Here is a 23,259-nt window from a genome sequence, read left to right as displayed (position 1 = left end):
TGTGCTTTGTGGATTGTGTAATCTTCAGAGGAGACTTCAGTACAGCAAGGCACGCACTGATTCACGTACGTAGGAGTGACTCCGGAGTCACTCAGGTCTGTGAGAGTAGATGTGGGATGTGTATTTATTTCCTGAAGTGAATGAAATGAGGGAATTCCCACTTCCCCCTCACTGTATTATCAAAATCATATACAAACATATGCTGGTTTTGCTTTTTTATTTTACTGTTTTTCATGATATTTCTACCACCAAAAGACAGCATCGCGACACAACCGAGTGGAGTCTGGATATCAAAACCTACACCTGTTTCTTAGATATGAGATGGGATGTGTGCTCAACCTCTCTGATGGGAACATATGCTTCCCAAAGCCCAAAAGGAAAGGGGTTTGCTAGTATTATGCCTGGTGGCAAGGAGACCATCAAGTACGGGACTGATCAGCGAAGATCCATCTGATCTGAGGCTCCCTTCTGCGACGAGGCAGAAAGCGTGGGGCTGGCAATCTCCAAAAAGCTTGGGGAGCATAAAAATGGGGGGTTCACAACTTCAACAGGGGAGAAAAACCCAAACCAGAGAGCGCCACTTTTCCTCTTCCAGCCAAATCCCGAGTGCTGCCGCTGGCACCCTGCCCACCACGGAGGCGGCCGAGGCACCGAGACGTGCCTAACGCGGGGATTTGGCAACCGGCAAAGGAGCGCCGGAGGGGAGATGCGCTGGGTGACTGCTGAACCCCAGTAAAAAATGCTGCACATTTTATAACATAATTGCGTGCTTTATTGATATACACAGTAAAGCAGTATATAATACAATAGTAAGGCATATATTTGGTGAAATTTGATATGTTGTGAAAAAATGCAGTAAAACAGAAGTTTATAAAAATAATTAGTAAATGTTACAGTGTTGGTGTTAAAACACAATATATTATGATATCCAAGTAATAAACCAGTACTGAGTAACAATGAAATAACATGCCGTATGGTATTTATGTATTCAATTACACTGATTATGTTTTACAGTTTAATACTTTTGTCATTATAAGGAATATGAAATAATTCCCAAATTATGCTTAAAAAAGCAGCGATAAAGCTTTCAACTTTTTAAATATTTTTTGACAGACTCACTCCAAAACTAAGATCTAGAAAGTAAAACAAACAAAACAAAACCCTGATGAAAACAACCGTGCAATCCATTTTTCCTCCTTTTTTTTTTTTTTCTGAAGAGAAGGCTTAACTTATAAGGGGAAAAAAAAGAAGAAACCCACCTCTTTCTCAGCTCTCAATTTAAACCTTCTGATAAAAAAAGACCATGAGAAATACCACGGGTTCCTATTGTAATAAAGTGTTAAAAAAGCTTTTTATTAGGAAAGCAGAGGTTTGGGTGGGGGGATTTACTTATTTTTTGTAAATGATTATTATTGTTGGTATTATTTAAACGATGAGACCTGGTCACAAAATGGACACGTGGTGACGATGTAACATTATCTGTACGCAATTGTCAGGAACACCACAAAACCAAAGTGAGGTAGAAATAGCATGACTAGCCATGTTCAATGTTAACTAGCATTCAAAATAAAATCTTTCCCAAGTTTAATTACACTTCATACAAGAAGAGGTAACAGATTTTTTTTTACTCTTGCAATATAAAGTCAGATGGCGTGTTTCTACGTATTCTAAGGTAAAATTAAAAGCTGGTTAAGAAAATGAAGTGGTAAAGCTTTTGCTGACAGCACCTCATACCCAAACCTACCTCCCACGAGCTGCAGTCAAGCCGGCTAATCTGTTTCACTATCAGTTCCTCTCTTTCTCACTTTGTTGTTAATTATGTGGGATTACTTGTAGAGAGAAATGGGGAAGGAGAAAGGACCAGGGCCTTTGTTTTGGTGATAAACACCTCACGGAGCAGTGCGGCTACCGCCACTTTACCACCATACGCGCGCAAGAACAGCAGTAACTCTTCTACAGCCTCTCCCAAAGGTTGCTCACAGCGTTACAGCTCCTTGGGACCGGCTGCTGTAGCAGGCTGAGACACACATTGTGAAAAGCTCTGGTTTTATTTTCCAGAGGATTGAGGGGAGCTTCATGCACTGGGAGCTGGACAAGCAAAGATGCTCTGTGAGAAACCTACTTGTGCTTCGGGTCAGAAGCCAATCCCACAGGGGGTCAGGGGGGAACTTCTCCCTTTCTTCTCTCCTCTGCAGCAACGGTGATGCGAGCAGTGGCAGCTCCCGCCAAAGCACTGGCTGCTGCCCGTGGCCAGTGGGGTACCGGACACGGAGGTCCAAAGGTTTAATCTGGTAAGGCAATTTCTACGTTTCTTTACTCATAGCATTCAGGAATTCAGTCAGCAGAGGAAACGCTGGCGCAAAGGATGGTCATTAAATTCTTTCCTTCTTTCTATTGGGGTTTTTCTTTTGTGTTTTTTTTTTTTTTCTTCATTAATTTTTTTTGCAGACTCTGTCATGTACTGTGCTCTTTCTTTTAATTATTGCAAACTAGCTGTGTGATTCATGTAATTCTTAATTTTACTGGAAAGCGATGAAATAACTACCTTCACTGGAAGTTCAGGAGATTTTATGTTTTTTTTTAAAGCCAGCCCTAGTCAGACAAAACCAATGAGAAATGTAAAGTTGGCCATTTTGGTGTCGCTGCAGGAAATACTTTTTTCTTTTTTCTTTTTGATAGGCAAGGAAAAGAACACAGAACATGAATCTCTCTGATGCAGTTCCAGAGCTGAAATGATATTAAACAAATGCACTGCCTCAGTATTTTTTTTTGTGTTTTTTTTTTTAAGGGGGTTTCTATAAACAATTATTTTTATAAAGCACACTTTAGTTTACAATCTTTCGTTATAACTGTTATAAATTTTTTTAAACAACCCGAAATGCGTTCCATATAAAGAAATGGCAAGTTATTTAGCTATCAAGATTTTACATGTAGTTTTCTTATAATTTTTGTACAATTGCATAGACGTGTAAAACTTGCCATTGTTAACAAAACAGTAACAGACTTAGGAAACTACTGAAATCTACAGTATAGTACCACTACCCTTCACAAAAATATAGATTTGATTTCTTGTAAACTCTTACAGTCTAATCCTCTTTGTAGTATGAATATTATAAAAACCATGCGGGACGCCTGAAGTTGTAAAACACATCTTGCTATTCTAACACCTTGTCGTCGGTCATCACTGTCACTAAGGTTTCCATCGCTCTTCCCAAGTCGTCTGCCATGTGGAAAAGGCTCCCTACATTGTGGCCTGAAAAAGAAAGTCAAAGAAGACGAAATTAAACAAAGAAGACACGGCAGCAGATGGGTGGGAACATTCTACAGAAGAGGCCGAGCGCAGCTCCATCGCTCTCCACGTGCCGCTTGCCGCCATCCCCGTGGAGTACACTGGAGAGAGAGTACTCTTCCCAGAAGCCTCCTGGATCAGTCTAATATGTTATTAGCAAAAGTTGCCAGTTTTGCAGAACACTTCACAGCAATACTGGCTGGAATGGCTAGGGTAAGCTATGCTGATGATAAGCCAGCGTGTTTGTCTTCCAAAACCTCCCCCCGTAGCGATGAAGCTGCATCATTACGAATGTTCACCAAAAGCAACAATCAAATCCACTGACATCACAGAAAAGTTTCCAACTGGCGCTGCAAGTGTTTGACCATTCAATGTTCTATCAAGGAGAAAAAACAAACAAACAGATCAGCAGTAATTAACTAAATCATTAAACCCAAGAGATCCCAGCAGGATACCTGCGCAGATAGCTAAAATGATGACCAAACTAAACAGCTGCGGTTTATTTAATCATTTTAACAACATCCTTTGCTTTTCAGACGGCAGTACAGCAGAAACAAAGATGCCACAATTATCGAGTGACTGCTATACAGTTGTGCATTTCTCCTCACCCGTAACCACTGTGAAGGCCTAAGACAGTATAACGACTACACATGGTCCTCCTACACAGAAACGATAAATAAACGCAGAGCACAATTCTGGAGATTAAACCAGTGATGACTTCTCACACTCATTGGAAGTGGAAAGGAAGGGTAGCAACGCTGATCATCAGTAAGAAACAGCTTCATCACAAATAGGGACTAAACTGACTTGAAGGTAGGGAGATTAAACTGCCAAAAGTTGCAATTTTAGGCCCTTGGCCTGGTCTCCAGCTACTGTTCAGAAGCGCGGGGTCTCCTGCAAGTCCTGTGTCATATTTGCAGCCCTCTATGGCTCTCTCAAATACCTTCTGGCATCTCAAACAACAGAGACATCACAGTTTAAACGGGTGAATCCCATCTGGAGTCTCCCTCCTGAAAAAATATGACTGAAGAGGGAATATGCCAGAGATCTAGACACCCTACAAGATCAGCACCCAAACCAAGGACTGACTGAGTGTTCAAGATTTCTTGCAAGGACAAGAAGGACTGAGCAGACAGAAGGTCTTAAAACAAGCAGAAGGGAATTATACTCCACACAGCACATAATTGTGTTACTGAACTCATCGCCACAGGCTGATGTTGAGGCCAAACACATAAATGAGTTAAAAAAGGAGTTAGAAAATAATCACTGAAGAAAGATTTATTTAGATGCAAAGAAGTGCATGTGACCTCCAACACAAGAAGTCCCCGAGCTGCAGAGTGCCAGCAACTGAAAGTATATAACAGGGCAGGTACTACTTAATAAAACTGCATGTTGCTATGGCCTGAGGGGCTTGATTTACTTCCTGAGAGCACTGGCGATAGAATATTTGTCTGGAGAAAACATGGGAGGTGCAATGCCATCTGCCCACAACTCTGCTTCCGAGGAATGCTTTGCGTTAGCCTGGATGCCGAGTCCTCGCCTGGTCCTTGAGGAAGGAGCACCCAAACGAAGAAAGGACACGACCAGGGTATCCAGGATACATGTTTCACGCAGTCCTTACCTGTAATGTGGTGGAGCCTGACTGTTACCATTGCCCACCTACACAGTGGGTGTTCCTCTTGACACACCTGTCTTCTCTAGCAACAGGAATGAACCTTCCCTGTGGGGCAAATCAAACCCACCATCCCCTTCCAAATGTTCTAATGTTATAGTAGTCGTGCACTGCTGACATTTCTACAGTACATCAGAGCTTGGAGTGATGTTAGTTAATATTTATCAGCATTTATGGAATAGAAAAACATGACCTGAGAAATATCCAGAGAAGTTTGTTTCTTCTGGAGAATTACTACCACCTTTTACATTAAAATACTATTTTTAAAGATTTTGTGGTTTGTTTTTTTTTTTTTTAATGTAGTATTAATTACACAAAACTATGCCATATCTAAATGATAACTACTCAACAAGCTGCCCGGTCAATAGCGAGCTGTGCTGTGCATGGCACTGTTTGCCAGGTATTGATACAAAGAAATACTTGGTTCTAATCTGGTGACGTTTTGCTAATTGCACTAATACACAGAGAAACAGATGCATCAAACAGCAATTTCATCCATAAATCATTAATGTGTAGCCATCTTATTCGTCCTAAGAAAAAACTTGTAATTTGCTCATTAGCACGTCAAATAACAGCATATGAAAAATTCCTGCCAAGTTTTGGTCAACATTCCTTGCTTTAAAGTAAATGTATGCCACCGTATTTATTTTAAATGTAAGGGATAATCTCTCTTACTGACACCATGCATGCTGAGATCAGTCCAGCAAATTACACCATGGAAAGTGAAAATTTGACAAAGTCATATGAAAGCAAGAACATATTTTAGATAGGAGATGCTTACATAAACAGAAAGGTAACTTCTCCTGATTTGCTCTACTTACCCGAAACTCTGACATGGCTCAGGTACCTTTGTAGCGTGTGCTATAACCCTGCTATAACTGGAGTGACCTGCAGCATCCCCACAAATGTCCTGACCGTGCAAACTGTTTTCAAGAAATCTCTAGGCTTTAAATACTCTTGTTTTTCCTCACCTGCAGCAACCTACAGACATGAGACAGGGAGGTGGTGAGAGTCGTAACTGGGTAGCCAGCCATTAGAGGCACTGCTGCCTGTGGGATCGTGGTCTCTTGTTCAGATTTGTTGTGATCTGTTGTTTCTACCAACCGTGACGGGGCTCCAGGGCTCTTCAGGGACTCCAATACCACTCATTACCAGCTCGGGAAGAGTGATCACCCTTCCATCACCTTAGAACAACCCAAACTGCTAAACCCCATCTTCAGAAAAAAATCAGTATTTGTTAATACTGTTTTGTTCTGTCAGATACAGAGCTGTAAAGGTTTTATAGAAAGAGCCTAGGTCTAGAATGAATAACTCAATCAAAACTATAGAAAAAATGTCTTTCAGAAGTATGCCATAGTAGGTACAAACTGCTAAATTTTTCAGGCAACTAAAACACAGGCCAGGAAGACCTTATGCATCCAGAGACCCCTGGGTATCATTTTAATGCATAAAAATCACAGGAATGTCCGCTAGTCTTTTTTTTTTTTTTCTTTCCTTTGATAATTGCTGCCATATTTTTTAAATAACCATGCTTCAAGTACGATCTCCCTCTACAAAAGCTGCACAGAGGCATGCTGGGGTGATCAAGGAGATATGACTCCCTCTCCCCCACCCCATCCTAGCTACCTCTCAAGCACAGGTCTTCATTTCCTCCGCAGAAAAAAACTGAACAACCACACGTATCCTCCTGAGCCACCTGAGTTTACATCCCACAGCATGACCACAAAGCAGTGCTGACTGCAGTTTATGTTAAGAGCTGCACTGTATGGTACAACAGCTTGGGGACTGCAGTCTCCAGGACAGTCACAGGACGGGAGGGTGGGCCAGAAGAACGGGCGAAATAGCTGCGCTCCAGCCACTCAGCTGGCGAACCCTCAGCTGAGCATCACCGCCCTGCCAGCAGTTTTGCCTCTCTTGCAGATGGGAGTAACAGCTAGAGTAATCAGGACTCGAAATGGTTGAGAACAACATATGCAATAATTTCCTGATACTGTATGTGTGACAAATGCACCCTCTTTTATAATGCCTGTTATGAGAATAAAAGCTCAAATTCACTGACTGCTTCTATATAGCTCTGCTTCTTCTACTGAATACTGCTTACCTTCCCTCTCTAAGAGTGAAACATAGGACACTGACATTTTTAATTAGGAAGCAAATGAGAAAAATACTGTCTTAAAAGCACTTAGAAACATATAAATCATAGCTTTCTACTCATTATTATTCATATTTTTAATGTAATGCCACCAAGGAAGGCATTAATTAATTTTTTTCTTTTTCACAAACATTAAAACTGAAAAAGTTTTCTCCGTGCTTAAAGGACCGTCAGTTGAAAGCTGCTACTGTATAAGAAAAAAACTAGCACACACTTTGAAATGCAGCAGTAAAGCTCAAAATGGACGTGGACTGTATTAACTTAGACTTATAAAATGGAGGGAATATTAACACAGGTGCATTTGCTCTGAAAGCAGAAGACACCTATTTCTGCAGACACTAACTACATCACTTCTGGTCACACACAGAACGGTGCGTTTCACATCTGCTGAATTTGCTTTAGAGGCTCGACTGGAATTAAGGCCTTTGGGTGAGGGCGCAGTAACTGAATATCAATCTTACACTACCGCTTGTCAGAGAAATAAACGTGGAGCGTTCACACTTGAAAGAGTGGATAGAAAGTAAATTAAGAAACCCCAGCACAATGCGGTGCCTTTTTTAGCAGCACAGATTTCTAACCCTTCCCCGACCAAAGAAAAATCCTTCCTGTTGGTGGCTTCGATTTTGATACCCTTATCCATATCGAGTAATGCCATGAAATCCACGGGATTACATACAAAGACAATACCTAATGTGAGTAATGGGATCAAAACCTGGCCAGGCGGCTTTAAAACCACGTGATCTGCCTTTGCGCAAATGGATTCACACATAAAGCAGAACCTGTTCTATACCTTAGCCCACACACTCTGTAAGCAGGTGGAGAACTGCGTTTTCTGTTCAGCTCTGCAAGGTACCAAGACCCCTCTGGAACCATCAGCGAGCACAAACACAACTGGAGAGCGGTGAGCGATTCATTGAAGAAGTCAACTTTTTTAGAGATAAGCTGCTGGAATCTGATCAGGTGGGACATGCTCATTTTTTAAATTTTTACTTTTTTATTAATTGTATCAAATATGCCCTCAGCAGCAGAAGCTTTTTCTGAATAATATGCATAAACATGAATGAGGATAGTGGAAATTAACAACCTGTTTTGCTGAATTGGAGAACAATTCTCAGACCGTATGGGCTGACAGCATGCAGGGCTGAATATGAAATAATTGTCATAAAATTTCTGGATTGGTGCAGTCTGTTGACGGTATCCCAAGCACCCTTTTTTGATCCATATGAGAGGACCTGCCATTTGAGGGCACACTTAACCTGTGCTGAGCATCTTACTCATTGGAGTCGCTGGACCTGCGCCAGCTCCTACAGCCAATGCAGAGAACCGCTGTATTGCAAGGCACTGCGTTAGAGCAAATCCTGGCTCACCCCGGGTAGCCTGACAGTGACTGGGGGTTCACAAGAGCTCTGCTAAAGACCCCAGCGCAGTGTGTTTCCATGATCCCCCCTCTCCGCACCAGCAGAAGTTTGCAAACAGGGTTACACTTCAATTTCTGCCTCATTCACACTGAACATCATCTGCGCAGGAAAGGTCATTTCACAGCTACTTGCAATTGCACTCAGGCAGTCTCTGAATATTTTATCTTTAATAATAATTTTTGCTAGGAATTCATCTTTCAAACGCTGTATCTGGTTAGCGAGGGAAGACCAGCTTCACAGAGGAAAAATCAAGGCGCTCTGGAAATACTTTCAAAGGTGCTATGACAACACAGCACAAAACGTTTTCCTCCATTAACGAGCAGCGACATCCAAATTCTAAAATCTATTTTGCATCAAACCAACCACGTCCAAAGTGCACAGTGAAAACCATCGCCCATTTGCATTGCTGAACACTGTGGAGCCGTGAGTGTTAGTAGCATTCTTCATTCTGCAATAGTACATCAGGAAATTAAAACACCTGAATCTCTTATACCTCTCAACTCTCACTGTTCTAAAGAAAAAAGAAAAAAAACCTATTTAATAACTGGAGATGACGGTTGGTATACTGGCACGTATATGTAAATACAATTGTGAGTATGTAAGCAGAGCAGCAAGAGACATGGGTCTCCCTGTCGTGCTTACGTACACAAGTGACAGAACATAAGTCAATGATTGCAGCATATTTGCTGACCACATTTATCATACAGAGGCTTAATTTCAGTGTATTATTTTCTCTTCCCTATTCCTGAGTTTCCACCTCTGGGAGGATGTAAGACAATGCAGATCGCTGAGCTGACATTGTCTCCACTGAAAGTTGAGAGGTACACTACTGTTAGAGCACACATGGGGAATGCACTCAGCAAAATCAAACAAAACCCACAGCAAAATAAAACCCCCCCTTGCCCTTCACCAAACCCAAGCAAACCCGTGCTGCCGTCACACGCATGCTGGGCACAGAAAGCAAGCTGTGACAAACAGAAGCCATGGCAGTGAGCCTGCATCTCACTAACCTCTCTCACTGGCTTTCCTGGGGCATTTCTTCCTTTAGGAACAGAGAGAGGAAGTGGAAGAAATATCAGAAAAAAAAAAAAAGGAAAAAAACCACACATGAATATATATTTTATACTGTAAGAGACACTTCAATTTCCATTTAGGAGTTTAATGTAAAATAACTGCATTTCTGCTTTAAACAAAGACTGAAAATGCAGTGAAATACACAGGTGATTCTCAGCTGATTTAGTCAAGAACAGATCTGTAATCTGCAGCTTGGTTCTAACCTGGCAAAAACACTTGAGAAAACTACTAAAACCAACTTACAGGCCTCTCAGTTGAGGATAAGGTTGGCAGAGAAGATCTGAATTCACCTCTGAGCATCCAGATTTCCTCAGTTCGAGTACTTCTACTAATCAGTATTAGTGGTAAAATCATGTTTCCCCAACATGAAATTAATTCATCCGGACACTTTACATTTTATTATGGGCTACAGACATATAAAGATATACATTCATAGATACACATATGTGTACCCACACACACACACACACACACACTTTATACCTACAGCTGTACACATGCTCACATACAAGATAAGATGTTTCCAACAAGCTGATCTGCCAGCATTGTAAAACTGAGGGGGCAGAGGGAGAAAGGGAGAAAAAAACATTCAGGGTAAAAGGGGAAAAAAGCAAAAATATCTCATCACTTTCAAGGTGTACTGCCAAAACAGAGAAGTCATTAATGAGTTTAGCTGAAAAGATGCTCCTGACGAGCTGTCACAGAAGCCATACTTTGATCATACTGATTCTTCTTGAACACTTATCATAGCATAGTTGGTTTTGAAAAAAGAAAGCCAGGTGTCAATCAACAGCAGAAACATTTCCCCGCCCCCCTTCCCATCACACAGCTGGTGACACTAAGATGCTTGCTGCCTCCAGAAGCAGCGTCCCACTGTCACTGGTATGCTACTGCAAGCACCAGCATGGCCAGACTTTGCAGCCTGAGGTGAGAAAGTCACTGCGATAGATGCTGTTCAAGAAAGAGGATGATCTTTCTCCCACAGCTGTTGTAAATGTTGTAATTGTAAATGACGTATGGAACAAAAGGGAGAGAGACAGAAATATACGGGAGAAGACACCGGTCAGCATAACAGTAACGTAATTGCTGTCGAGTTTTCTTTTCTAGGTATGGCAGCCTGCAGGAGAAGGGAAGAAAGACAATAAATAGCTTTGCAGGTATTTTACAAGGATCAGAACAAGGGTCAGCAACAGAGCAAAGCTGAGCAGAGGTGGGAAAGGAGAGGAGGAGAGGGTGGAGGAAGTGAATGGCATCACTGACCACCATAGGTCAGAGCCACTGCTCAACTACAAACTCCAGGCAACGGCAAGGGCCGGGGCAACCCCTGAAGGGCCCGGACAGCAAAGGTTACGATTTACACAACAGAGGAATTTTTATTCCCTTCCTTCCCCTCTCCCTCTCCCCAATAGCATACATACTATTAGAAATTTTAATAATAGGTTTGAAGTCATGCTCTGCATGTGGGTTTCTATTCTGGTCGCTCAGGTTATGTCTATACCGCATGTGCTAGTGGTGCACAGAGGTACCAGAGCAAGCTTGACAGCTAGGAAAGGTGTCGCATTGGTCCTAAGGACTTCACTTTGCAGGCCTGCCTAACTCTCTAGGACTTACATGGGTGCCTACACAGCCTGCAACCTCCTCTGGTGCTTTTATCAGGAGCTAAGAACATTAAAAAAAAAAAAATCACAGAATGGCAGGGATTGGAAGGGACCTCTGGAGATCATCTTGTCCAACCCCCCTGGTTGAGCAGGTGCACCTAGAGCAGGGTGAAACGCCTCCCATGAGGGAAGATGAGGACCTCTCACCAATATAAATCATAAACTGTGTAACAGAAAATGAAGATATAAAGATCATTGCATACTTTGGAATTCCTATGAGGAAGAGCCCCAAGGTTTAGATGAACAGGTGGTGTACCTAAGGCCTCCAGAAACTGTAGCACGGTACAGCTGGGTGTGCAAGAGTCCTGAGACATGAATGAGATCCAGCAAAAGACAGTTTAGCTTGGGTCAAGAGGAGAGAAGGAACTGCCTGTATGCAAGATACTAGATCCTTTTGGAGGTCTTAAGAAATGCCTACCTGGCTGCACAAGCACCTAGAATTGCAGCTACACAGTATCTAATTTAAATATCTACAGGCAACAGACTGGATTGTGCTTGAAAATGAACGTATTTAAAGGCAACTGGGATAGCTCTGCACCACACAAAACAGCTGGTGAGGAAAGTCTGTAGTGAGTAATCAACCCTAGATTTTGTTAAATGCAACAAAGAGTAGCACTACTACACTAACAGCTAATTTCCTTTGGAGGAAGATTAAAAAGGGTTTAATGGATTATACTTTATTTTCTTCTCTGCATATGAATGAATGTGTGCCTCTCAGTTTTAAGGCAAGGAATATGGTTTGGTATAAATTGCAGAGGAAGAAGATTGTCTATATTGCCGCAGTTCTGAAAATTTGTATTCTATGAGGCATCAAAACACTGATACACAATCCATGGGTGCCTAATTATCTATTATTCCTGCTCAAATCAAGACTTCCTGCCCTTACAAAACAGAAGAGTCTTTTTAAAAATTTTTTTTTTTGAAATCTACATGACATTGTATCACCGGCAAAGGTACACAGAGAGTGATCAAATCAAACCTGAAAGCAGAGGCACTAACAAAAAATTCCTGCATCCGTGCAGATGTAGATCAAAGCAGAGAGCACAAAGCACCTACTGCACTGCCCCTCTCACTGAACTCAGGAGAGGGACGGGCTGCAGAGTGGAGAGATCTGGATCTGCAAACAGCTTTTTTTCTTCAAAAAAAGTTCTTTCAAGTTTTGTTAAATTCATTAATGTATGCTCGGTTTACATCAGGTCTGAGCATTATAAGTCACAAAAGATCTAGTCCTGCCCCCCATGACTATCCCAGCAGAAATCTGCAGAGAAGCTCAGCCACTTCAGTACTGTTGTGCCACAGGGGGATGATAATGGATCTCAGTCACATGGGCTCACTGAGGTTGGATGTAGGACCATAGCACAGAGAAGGGGATACAGTCCAGAAAAGGCCAGGGTAGCTCAAGTGGAAGAGTATTTCCAGAATACACTACAGTGTAATAACTACAGGGTACTCTTCCACTGATTCAGTGAAGTGTGAAAAGAAAAGTCTGAGTTGTAAGACTTTTTGCTGTCAGACTATAAGAAACTGCATTATTTGCAGTGCTGAAAGTTGCTAGTTCCACTTAGGACGTTAGTCCCATTCAGGACAGAGTGTGGCTGATGCAAGAGTGAGAGGAGAGAACGTCTGGTGTGTTTTTATGTGACTGAGATTAAAATAAAAGAAAACTTGTAAAAGATGGTGCTATTCTTAGTGCTATCTATTTACTGCTGTGGGGTCTTGTAATTTCACTGCACAAGAAAACATCTGTATTAAGCAGTACTATGTTATATAATGACGGTGAGTACTGATCCCTCGCCATATGTTTTCATGTGATGTCATGGCCTCTTAGCTCTTTTAAGCCATCATGGGCTCATTTCTAACCACTTCTTGGCTCCCACTTCCTCATTATCCACCAGCAAAGGCTCCGCATTGGAAGCCTGGGAAGCTTTCTCACCAACTTTGGTTGGCTCAGGAACTTCTGCCCCTGAATTCTTCTCTGAGCTTCATTCACAGAAAGCATTTGCCACTAAACCATAACCGCAAAACACAGCCTGGTCCACCATGAGATCCACCTGAAGCAGTGCAACGTGTTGGTCCTCAGTGCTGCAGGAGAGATGAATTTGGCTTTAAAAATACTGGCCTGCCAATCTTACTTTCTAACTCTGAACCAATTCCCCGGAGATTTAGTAGCTTGGGCACAAATACAGCGTGAAAATGTTTTCCTCTGTGGCCCATTATCAAGCAGGGTCAAATAAACCACTGAGGTGGTATTTAACGGTAGATTTCCACTAAATGTCAGACCTCTGGCTTTGACATCTGTTTTGAGTTAGCACAGCAGCTGTTCGAAGCAGCTGCAGCAGTTGTGAATTTGCTGGGAGCAGCAAAGTAAAAGAGGAATGGATGGGAAACCTTGTAGATTAAAAGGAAAGAAAAATTCCTTAAGGACAGCAATCATCAGGTATTCAGCAGAATTTCCCTCTCCAGAAATGAAACAGCTTTCGGCACCAACAGTCAGCTGTGCAAGGAGCATGGAGGTCCTCTCCTCCTTAGGAAATGCCAAGAACTGCCGAAGGTTAAACTGTAGAAACAAAATAACCCTGTAAAAGGTATATAGTAACACAGTTACTGCATCTGAGATCTGCTTATGAAGTTCTATGACATGATTTGTTTAACACGTGCTTTTCTCAAATACATTCAAAACGATGTTATGGAGCCCTTGAGGCCCTTTTAAAACCAACACTATGCAGCAGAAACTTGGAAAATACCATAATCAAAATGAATCTATCTCCAGGTGATTGACAATTAATTACTACTACATTTTACTGCTTTGTTTTGAAAGTCCAGAATAAGAGCTACTACTTGCTTTAGAAAACTATTTCCCAGCTTGAGCAAATCTTACTCTTCAGATGCTTTCGATGATATTTAGAATAAATATTTCAGTTTTAATTTGTATCCTGTGATGTTCAGCTATACATCTGTGAACTCAAGCGCAGAAACTCAGTCCTTTCCTCTCTTCACCGCTTATTCAGCTCTGAACTTCTCTCATGAACCAAAGCCTTCAGGGTCCTGTTTGCTCTTGTCATATTGCTCTGCGCTCCCCCAAGTTGTCGTTATCCTAATGGCAACAGGGCACCCAGAATTACGTCCCTGATTCAAAAGGTGTTATCATTGCCTATGCTGTGACATGCTGGAGCTGGACATTTAGCTTGAAATTTAACATGCTTATTTTTACAGGCTATAAAGGAAACCCACATATAAGGTCCTGCCAGTAACATCCCTGGATTTCCTCAATTGATTCCAAGTATAAATTTCAGGTTATTTGTATGGATGTTTTTCCCTTCCTGGATTTGTTTTTCTCACTTTCAGTCTACGCAGGTTTTGATGAGTGCCCTGCGTCCTCTGCAGCTCTCCTGGAATTGCATGGTCTGCGAATATCACAGCAGACTTCTCCTTCTACAGCATTAGTATAGAAATAAACAGAGTTACTTCTAGTACTAGTCAATCTTGGGCGTTTAATCCATCTTCCGTCTAGTTTTAATCCCTAAAGATAGTGTGCATCACATGTGTGTGCATCACATGTGTATGCATCAGTGTTACCCAAGTAGTTTGAATTCACCTTTCAGATACTATTCCATAAGCTCCTGAATCACATCACACTTCTGAATGCCAGACTGGGATGACTGAGTTTCTTACATCTGATAATTTTTAAATTCTGCTTAACAAGAACTGATATAAGAAAATGTATTTGTTATAGATCTGTGCTCATCGCTTGTTTGGGCTTATTGTTCTGTTTCCTGAATACCTACAAATAGCTTGAGATTGAATGCAACCTCTAATGCAAAGAAATAAAATACTACTTGCATCACATCTGAATCCTTACACTACGCCCTCTTCTCAGGCTGCTTTGCCAAACTGCTTTCACTCTTTTGCAATTGCTCTTTGATCTTTTATTACAGATTGGAAACCTGAGATACAGATTTGCACTTCTCAACAGCAAAAAGGCCCCTGATTCAGTGGTTTGTTGAAACCCGTCAACCCTGCTTCCTTTTCTCCTTCCTGCAGTACTGCAAATCATAAGTCACATCCTTGACGCCCATGCAATCTGACTGCCCACAGCATCCTTCATTGCACAACAAAGGCCTACATGAGGCTCTGGCAAATTAGCTGTGGATGGAAGTTTTGTTTATGCGGGTATCAATTGAGTATCATTTAATAGTTAAAATGGGAGTAGAAGAAAATGTCAATACCTGAAGTTTGCATGAGATCTCATCAAAACTGATGATGTCAGTAGCCTTCTCTATCAACCAGTGAATAGAAATCCATTTGCACTGGTTGTAGGACAAACTATTTCTCACAGAGGGCCTGACCATTCCTACTCCTCAACCAAAAACAATCGTACAAACCTGGCATTTGTGCAAATGCATCAAAAGATACAAGAAGAACAGAGAAACATAATTGAGGTCCTAATCTCTTTAGCCAAAACCTGGTACAATTCTCCAAAAAGCGAATGACTTTTTCTTCCAGCTGGACTAATCTTTTTGCGTAGCCAAAGGGAGAGGAAGAGGCAGATTCCGGCTCAGCCCGACAGTGCTTTGGTCAGGCCCAGAAAAACAGTCCTGTGGGAAGCTTGACTCTGCCTGACAGCCTGTGCCTGCACCTGGCTGCTGCGGCAGAGCTCCTCTCACGGCTTGGCTGAGGAGGACAGAAGATGACACATGTCAAACAAAGACTGTGCCTCCTCCTTGCTCGCAGCCCTCCACACAGCTAGAGAGGGGTTTTGCCCTTTACGGCTGCTAGTCAGGCAGGAAAGTATATGAACTGCAATCTCTTTTAGGGATGCTTGTGATCACATACTACACTTCTAACATAGTTACTGAACGGAGAAACAAAATAAGGTCATACATTCTTTCTCTGTATTTAAATGATCACATTTTGCATCACCAGAATGAAAATATGAAGTTATAGCTTAATTTACAGAATTAAAATATTAACTGATGTTACCAGTTTCAAATCTCTTTTTTTTTTCCCCACTAAACTTTATCGTTTATCACTTTGATTCATGAAGTTTTGTATTTTTCACTAATAAAATTCAAAACCTTTCCTATTCTCAGTCAGTAGGGAGTGATATCTAACCGACTGATCTCTATTTATACACAGGAAATGAACCACTGTATTTCAGTTATCTCATTAACTGCTGTTTTATAAATTGCTCCAATTTACTTAAAACTAAGCTTGTTTTTTTTTTAAAAAGAAACACTGTCAGTGTCATCAGCTACGATTACAAATTAGATACCACATTTGGTGAATAGGGTATCTACATCTAGACACATATGATTATGCAAGATCTCCTAAATACAACATATTTACACAAATGATGGTCACTGATAAGAAAGCACTGCCTGTTGCAACCTTCTGTACACAGCAACTTGAAAAATAAGTCCGTTTTTATCTACAAACCAATATTTGAAAGATTTTTCATCTGTTGTCTCTGATAATTGATATCTAGGCAAAATGAGGGCTGGACATGTGACTTTTTTATACGATGTTGAGGAGGAGATGAATGTAGCTAACAATGTATTGTATTACATTTTCTTCAATAATATCTTTTGAAGTGATCCCATGTTTTGATCTATAGCATGAGATCTTATGCAGTTTATACTGCCTTCTCCTTTTCCACAGCTCACAGATGATGCCTGGTGAGAGCTGAGCTTGCTCTGAAATCAAAGGATGGAGAAAACTTGATTTCACTGACAGTCGAGCATGACGGTTAACGCATTTATCTACTAAAGAAGAACCCCTACCTCTATAGGATGTGTGAAACCTGTGCAAGGGGCCCTGCAGTAAGTCTATGTCCCTACTGAAATCTACTTAACAGGCTGCCAACAGACACCGGGACTTGCTTTTGCCAAGAGGTTTACATGTCTGAGCCTTCTTTCACAGCAACAGGTAATATTCCAAACTTCCCAACTCCTGCTAGGAATTGAAGCCATTTTTATTTGGCAGCAGAATATTTTCTCTGGGCTCAGAAAAGACCTTCTCAAATGAAAAAAGGTTGAACAAATAAATCCCAGTAATACAAATGCTTATCTTGAGCAAACAACAGGAATGAGCAAAACAGAAACAATGAAAGAAATGCTGTGGCTGTATGCACAAGCACAGCCTACGCTGCACAAACAAGCAGCCCACTTGTTTTTCCTCCATCACTCTGGACCCAAGTGCTACAAGGTCGACAACTTTGACTCAGAATTTTAATATTATTTTTAACCAAATTCTTCTTGGAGAAAGGTAAGGACAGAAGAAAAATGTGCTGAGACGTGTATTAAAACCAAATTGGCAAGGGGACTGAAAAGGAGTGAAGCTGTGACAAAAGGAAAAGGGAAGAGGAAAAAATGCTCAGGAAAAAAGGGTCTCAGACACACACTGTTGCATCCACGTATCTAGCAAGGGCTACCTGTGGAGGTAGCTTAAGGTAAAGGAGGAGCAGGCTGCTTCTCCACTCTAAATAAGACAGGTTTCTGTACAGCTATTGTTAAAATGAAAACAAAGAGCAGCAAAAAACCTGAAACCAAAACACAGCCCCCTGAAAACATCAAGGAGCAGAAAGCACTTTCATCTTCCTCCCTCTCATCTGCCGCAGGCAGCAGTGCTCACCTCTGGAGCTGGGGAAGGAGTTGTTCAGCTGCTCCATCACTTCCTCCAAACCTGTGCTTGTGTCCTGGGGAGGGCTGAGCAGCTCATCCTCGCCTGGAAAGCAAATCCACACCACCGCATGAGAACCACTGTAAATTCATTTGCTAACAGCTTGCTATTGCGTATGTCCTTCATGAAGCTTAGGCTGTTCACTTAAACACATTTTCTGCTTAGTTCACTCAAACTTTTAAAGGCAAATCTTGTTGACTATTATGTTTCTCTCTTTTTTTTAAGGATCTAAGTGAAATTAAACAATGAATTTTAAACAATTAACACTGACTTTAATTTTTAAAATGGGATTTAAGAAATAATCTACTCTGGTAAAAGAAGTGGAGTAAAACGTTTGCTAGGCACATTTAGTTCCAATAAATGGCACTTGTTGTTTCAGCTTCTCTTATTCTACTAATGGAAAAAGAAATTGCTGTTGTGAGTGCTGCTGTTGAGCTTTCTAATAGTGCTGGATTCACGTTAGCACTGCTTTGCCTAGCTGCGTAAATCAGTAGAAACCCAGATTCTCATCTGCATCAGTATTAATATTTCTGACAGTTTAATTGCATCAGATTGGCGCTCCAAGAACATTCAATTGTACCGTAAAAGGTTTTAGCAGCAGTTTAATAAAGCGAAATACATTTCTTCCACTGAATAATTTCTATAACCTGATTATAGAGCAGCGGCTTAATGGGAAATTCAATACATTATATTTTTACTGGGATTTTTTTGGCCATGGTTTCACATAACTAAAATCCATATGTTGATTTTACTGTAGACCCTAGCCTCCAATACAAACAAAGCATCTGAAAAAAAGAATACACTTAAAGGATACAATTTGAGTGAGATTCTCCTTTTTTACTAGATTTCTTTTATCCCTATTAAAACACGAAAGCAATTTTGCCTGCTGTAGTAATGATAAGAGGTACATCCTTATTTTGAAAATGACTTAATGACCCCTTATTCTAATACATCTTGCCCTTCTCAACCTGAGCAATAAACTGCCTGATTTTGTGTTAGCATTTACATTCTTTAAACACTGAGGTGCTCCATGCTAGTGGAAAGCCTACTAAAGGAGGTGCTAAAGGAATGCTTCAGGACTTTACATACTTCCTATTATTAGACTTAGCGTTGGCCTCATCTTAGGGCTAGGAGTTTCACAAGAGTTATTACTGAACAAGAGTAATTCTTCCCACTCCACTACAAGAAGCAGGGTAAACTGTCTGCAAGAAGCACTTAATTAATATAAGTAATGGTCTTTGTATCACCTTCTTTTCCTCCATTAAGGGTCTAAAAATAGCTGCTGAGACTGCTTGCAGCTTGTTCAGCTTTCGACTGGTGCTGGATTTGCACAAATCAACTCACACCATGAGAAACTTCTGCATCAAGTGTTGTACCGATGGAGTTGCCTTAGCAGAAGTAATGTCTTTCCAGCCGCTGCTGGATGTCAAGGTGAAAACTCAGAGCAAGATCTTGCTGCTTCTACTTAGGCCAAGGACCTTATCAACATGCCTGCAGAAAACCACCTGGCCCTAAAGATCACAAGAAGAGGGCAGTGGTTCTGCTGTCATGGCCAAGAAGAACTGAGGACAGGTACTGATTTCCAAATGTCCTGGTAAGTGGTTATACAAACTGAACTGTGTTGACCCTCAAGAACCACTGTATCTTTTATTTAAAATGCATTATTTTTATTTTTTCTCATTTGGATGATTTTTCTGAGAATTTCCTTGTAAGTGACAAAATAAGACATCTGCCAAGCAACCTGATGAAAGTAAAGACACCTTCAGACCTCAGTTACCTCTCTTTACCCAAAACAGTCTTCTCCATTTGTGTTTCTATGAAAGGCTTGGAGAGCTGGGTAGGTCTCGAATATTCTGGTAGTACCTGAATGAATTAAAGTTCAGCAACAACCTCTTGGCTCACAGGCCTCAGAGAACCTCTTCTGCTGCTACATTATTGTGGGAGAAAGGCCAAAGATCAGGACTTTCCCATTAGGAGTCTATGAGAAGGAAGGCAGAACCTTTCCACTTGTCCAGGTGTATTTCAGGTCATCGAGGGATAAGCTCTTCTATTTGTAAATTAGGATCGGACTAGATCAGATTTGCTTTTACCAAATGGCTGGGCAACACTGCTGGTGGAAAACCATTTACAGTAGTCTCTCCTGGTGAAATCAGAGAGACAGAGAAGTGCCATGGGTCTACATTCAAATTAAAAAATCTAAGGTCTCCTTTCAAAAGGAAAATATATAAAAGCTACCGCTACATTACCTCATTGCCTGAAAGACCTAGGCATCCTTTGGTATTTTCTCAGTCGTTTTCTCAGACGACTCCCTCATTACTGGGTGCCTGCCTGCTGCATGGGAGCATTATTTACAACACCCCTCTAGTTCCCTTCATGATTCAAGAGTATTTTAAACTGTGCTTTAGAAAACTCTCAGACTAGCAAGCAAAGCTTTCGGGTGTGAAAGGAGACTCGACAAACTGAATTAGTTGTGGTTTGTTAGCTCTGTTAGTAATTCTTTTTATAAGCTCTGCTCCATGCTGCCAACAGTGTTGCTTTGCTGAGTTTCAACATGATCATACTAATAATGATTCAACACCTCACTGTCCTTCCACATATTGGCTAAATTAAAAAATAAAAACCCCAATTCATGTCTAAATACTTGCTTTAAATGAGTTTTTGCAGTTTATATGATTGTATGTGTGTTAATTTCAGTCTCACAAGTTAAATGGGAATAATTTCATATTAAGTCAAATGAAAAGAAGTACATTATTGTATTTTGTCCTGCTAAACGATAAAGTATGAATCCACAAGACTTAATATAATGGCAGGGAACCACTGACTTCCTATCTTTTATTGTGTAATTTAATTAACATATTTTATGTGACGAAATTCATGACACTTCTTCAGAAAGCCATACAAATTACTCCACTGACACATTTTGTCTCATCTGTTGCAAAATATTTACTCACTAGGAAAACGATTGAAGAAAGATCCAAATGAAATTGCTGTTACCTGTGACTGTACTCTCACCCCCAGGGTTTAACTTAAGCATCTGTAAAGGTACAATTTATTTCACATTTTTTGTTGTAGGGCACATAAACCCATCTTGTTTGATAACGGCACAGGCTGATGTTATTGCCTACGCTCAGGATAGAAGAAAAATCCCCTGAACAAGCTGTCTCTCCCATCATGATGGCACTTCAGACACAGCAGAATGTCCCCTCCCATACTATTTCTCACTGTCATTGACTTTTTCACTAACTGCAGTGAAAAGCTCTCACTTAAGCCTCTCACTGTCCCCCAAAACCTCTCTCTGATATACACTAAATACATTTTTGTGTATGAAGCTGATTATCACCAGATTTCAAATATTATCTTGTTGACGTAATTTAAGTACATTTGCTTAAAGACGCTGCAATGGTTAATTGCTTTTCTACTAGCAGAAAATCCTTACTACTTGGTAATAAAAAGTTATTAATTATGTAACAGATAGGAAATTAGGAAAATGCTGCACAGCAGTTACTAAAAGCACCAAAATAACAATTCCAGCCTCTAGCTACAGAATACTATTGCTTAACCTTACGCCACAACTCACATGATGTTCATTATCACATCTGATGTGGTATTTAGGAAAGACACTAGATGAGCACTGCCTACGAGTGAAAGCTCAATCCCATTGATTGAGACATGACATATTAAAAATAAGATCACATCAGTTAACATAGGGATGATTAATCATAGATTTAATCTCTTAGCCATAATTAATACTACGCACATTTAAATCAGCCATGTCATGCTTTCAAAATTAAACTTAGTTTGAATAAAACAGGTAGCTTTTTAGTGATATTTGTTTTCAGAAGTCAAGCCCTGGCTGAGCTTTGTGTTTAATGTCAAAATATCCATCCAACTGTGTGCACCGTGATCAATAGCAATAGCCTGAACCATAATGAAGATGTAAATAGTCTGATGACATCGAGGACCACTGCAAATGTCTACTTTGTTCTCATTTGAACTTCTGCCTTCAAGAATATTTTTGTTTTGCTGGAAAATGGACTATAACTATTTTTTATGACAATCTGAACTTTGTTATCTTACCCATGGTTTCTGAAGTCTGGCTGCCAACTACACGAAGAAGCATGGGCTGGCTGCTGTCTGACCTCTGCAAAGAGGTAGAAGGAGATGATAGTGTTGTACCATTCACCTTGGCATCTGCCTGCGGCTGAAAATTGAAGAAAAAAAAGAAGAGGTTGTTATTAACAGCTCGGTACAGTTACCTTCACATCTCTGTGTTCATTTATTCCATGAATACACGCAATTTTATCTGTTTTTAAATAAATATATCTGTGCAAACAATGGATTTGAATTCCGAATAAAACAAGGAAGGAGACTAAATAAGAACCCTGAAACATATTATCACCTTCTCACTTGCAGCCTTTATAACAACTTAATGTTTTTCTCTCGCTAGCCTCCACGGATATGATTTCTTGGTCTGTTGTCGTTATTGATAAAGCTTCACACCCTGTTTGGAAGAGGACGCTAGAGAGTTCTAGAATAAAGGCCTGAGGCCTCACCTGCTCCAGCAGCTGCCTCAGCCTGTGCAGCTGCGACTCCAGCTGTTTGTTGTGATCCTCCAGTATCTGCATCCTGGCTTCCAGGCGGCCCTTGTGCTGGCGAAGCAGCTTGGCTTCTGCAATGAGCTCAGCGTCCCGTGGGCTTTGCGGAGAAACCGGCATCATCTCCGGTGGGGACGGCAGTGGAGACAGTCCTTTGTGGTCATGCTGTTGCTTCAAACGGTCGTACTCTGCTTGCAAGTTTCTGTTGAGAAGTAACAAGGAGGTAAAGCTTTACAAAGCTGAATATGCAGTGCAGGCTACCCCCTGTGCGGGGCAGTGCAAAGGCCTTCCCGTGTGGTGGGATGTGTCTAACTACCAGGGCAGGGGCAGAGGCTCGCCTGCACCACCTGCCTTTCATTCTGCTGAAGGCACGTGCGTACAGGCGTACACCTCACAGACTTGCAGGGAGCTGATATTATAGGCACCTGCGATGCAAGCACTGCCTAAAGGCTCTCTGCATCACCAGAATTCACAATCAAGTCCCTTCCAGGGCACAGGACGCAGAAGGCTGGCTGGGCTCCAGACACCCTCCCGAAGCCCGGGTACGGTCTGTCCTGGGCTCAGCCCTCCCTCGGCTTCCTGCGCTTTATCCTTCCTAGCAGAAGTCGGACTGCCTGTTCGCTTCCACGCATGAATACACTCGAGGAGTAATTAGTGCTAAAAGAGGACTTTGAGTGATCAAAGCACTTTACAAATGCTAATCAAAGCGGACGCCACCTGGCC

The 23,259-nt window shown here is 41.3% G+C and overlaps 1 protein-coding gene across 12 annotated transcripts in view; it reads right to left on the bottom strand.

Annotated features, from left to right (window-relative positions):
• Positions 1-749: 749 nt before the first annotated feature.
• DMD (dystrophin) overlaps positions 750-23,259 on the bottom strand; it is a 1,139,896-nt gene continuing 1,117,386 nt past the window's right edge. For 9 of the 12 annotated variants that reach the window (XM_064473589.1, XM_064473531.1, XM_064473552.1 and 6 more), the window contains 4 exons: positions 22,495-22,738; positions 22,019-22,142; positions 17,894-17,986; positions 750-3,253 (listed from right to left, as the gene is read on the bottom strand). In XM_064473589.1, coding sequence (XP_064329659.1) covers positions 3,156-3,253; positions 17,894-17,986; positions 22,019-22,142; positions 22,495-22,738 — 559 coding nt within the window. In that variant the 3' untranslated portion in view covers positions 750-3,155. Of the gene's footprint in view, positions 3,254-9,541; positions 9,574-17,893; positions 17,987-22,018; positions 22,143-22,494; positions 22,739-23,259 lie in introns of all 12 variants that reach the window. The other 3 variants (XM_064473561.1, XM_064473617.1, XM_064473625.1) reach the window with 1 other exon arrangement.

Source organism: Phalacrocorax carbo, chromosome 1 (assembly GCF_963921805.1).
Source record: "Phalacrocorax carbo chromosome 1, bPhaCar2.1, whole genome shotgun sequence".
Taxonomy (NCBI): Eukaryota; Metazoa; Chordata; class Aves; order Suliformes; family Phalacrocoracidae; genus Phalacrocorax; species Phalacrocorax carbo.
This window is presented reverse-complemented; position numbering and strand designations above follow the sequence as displayed.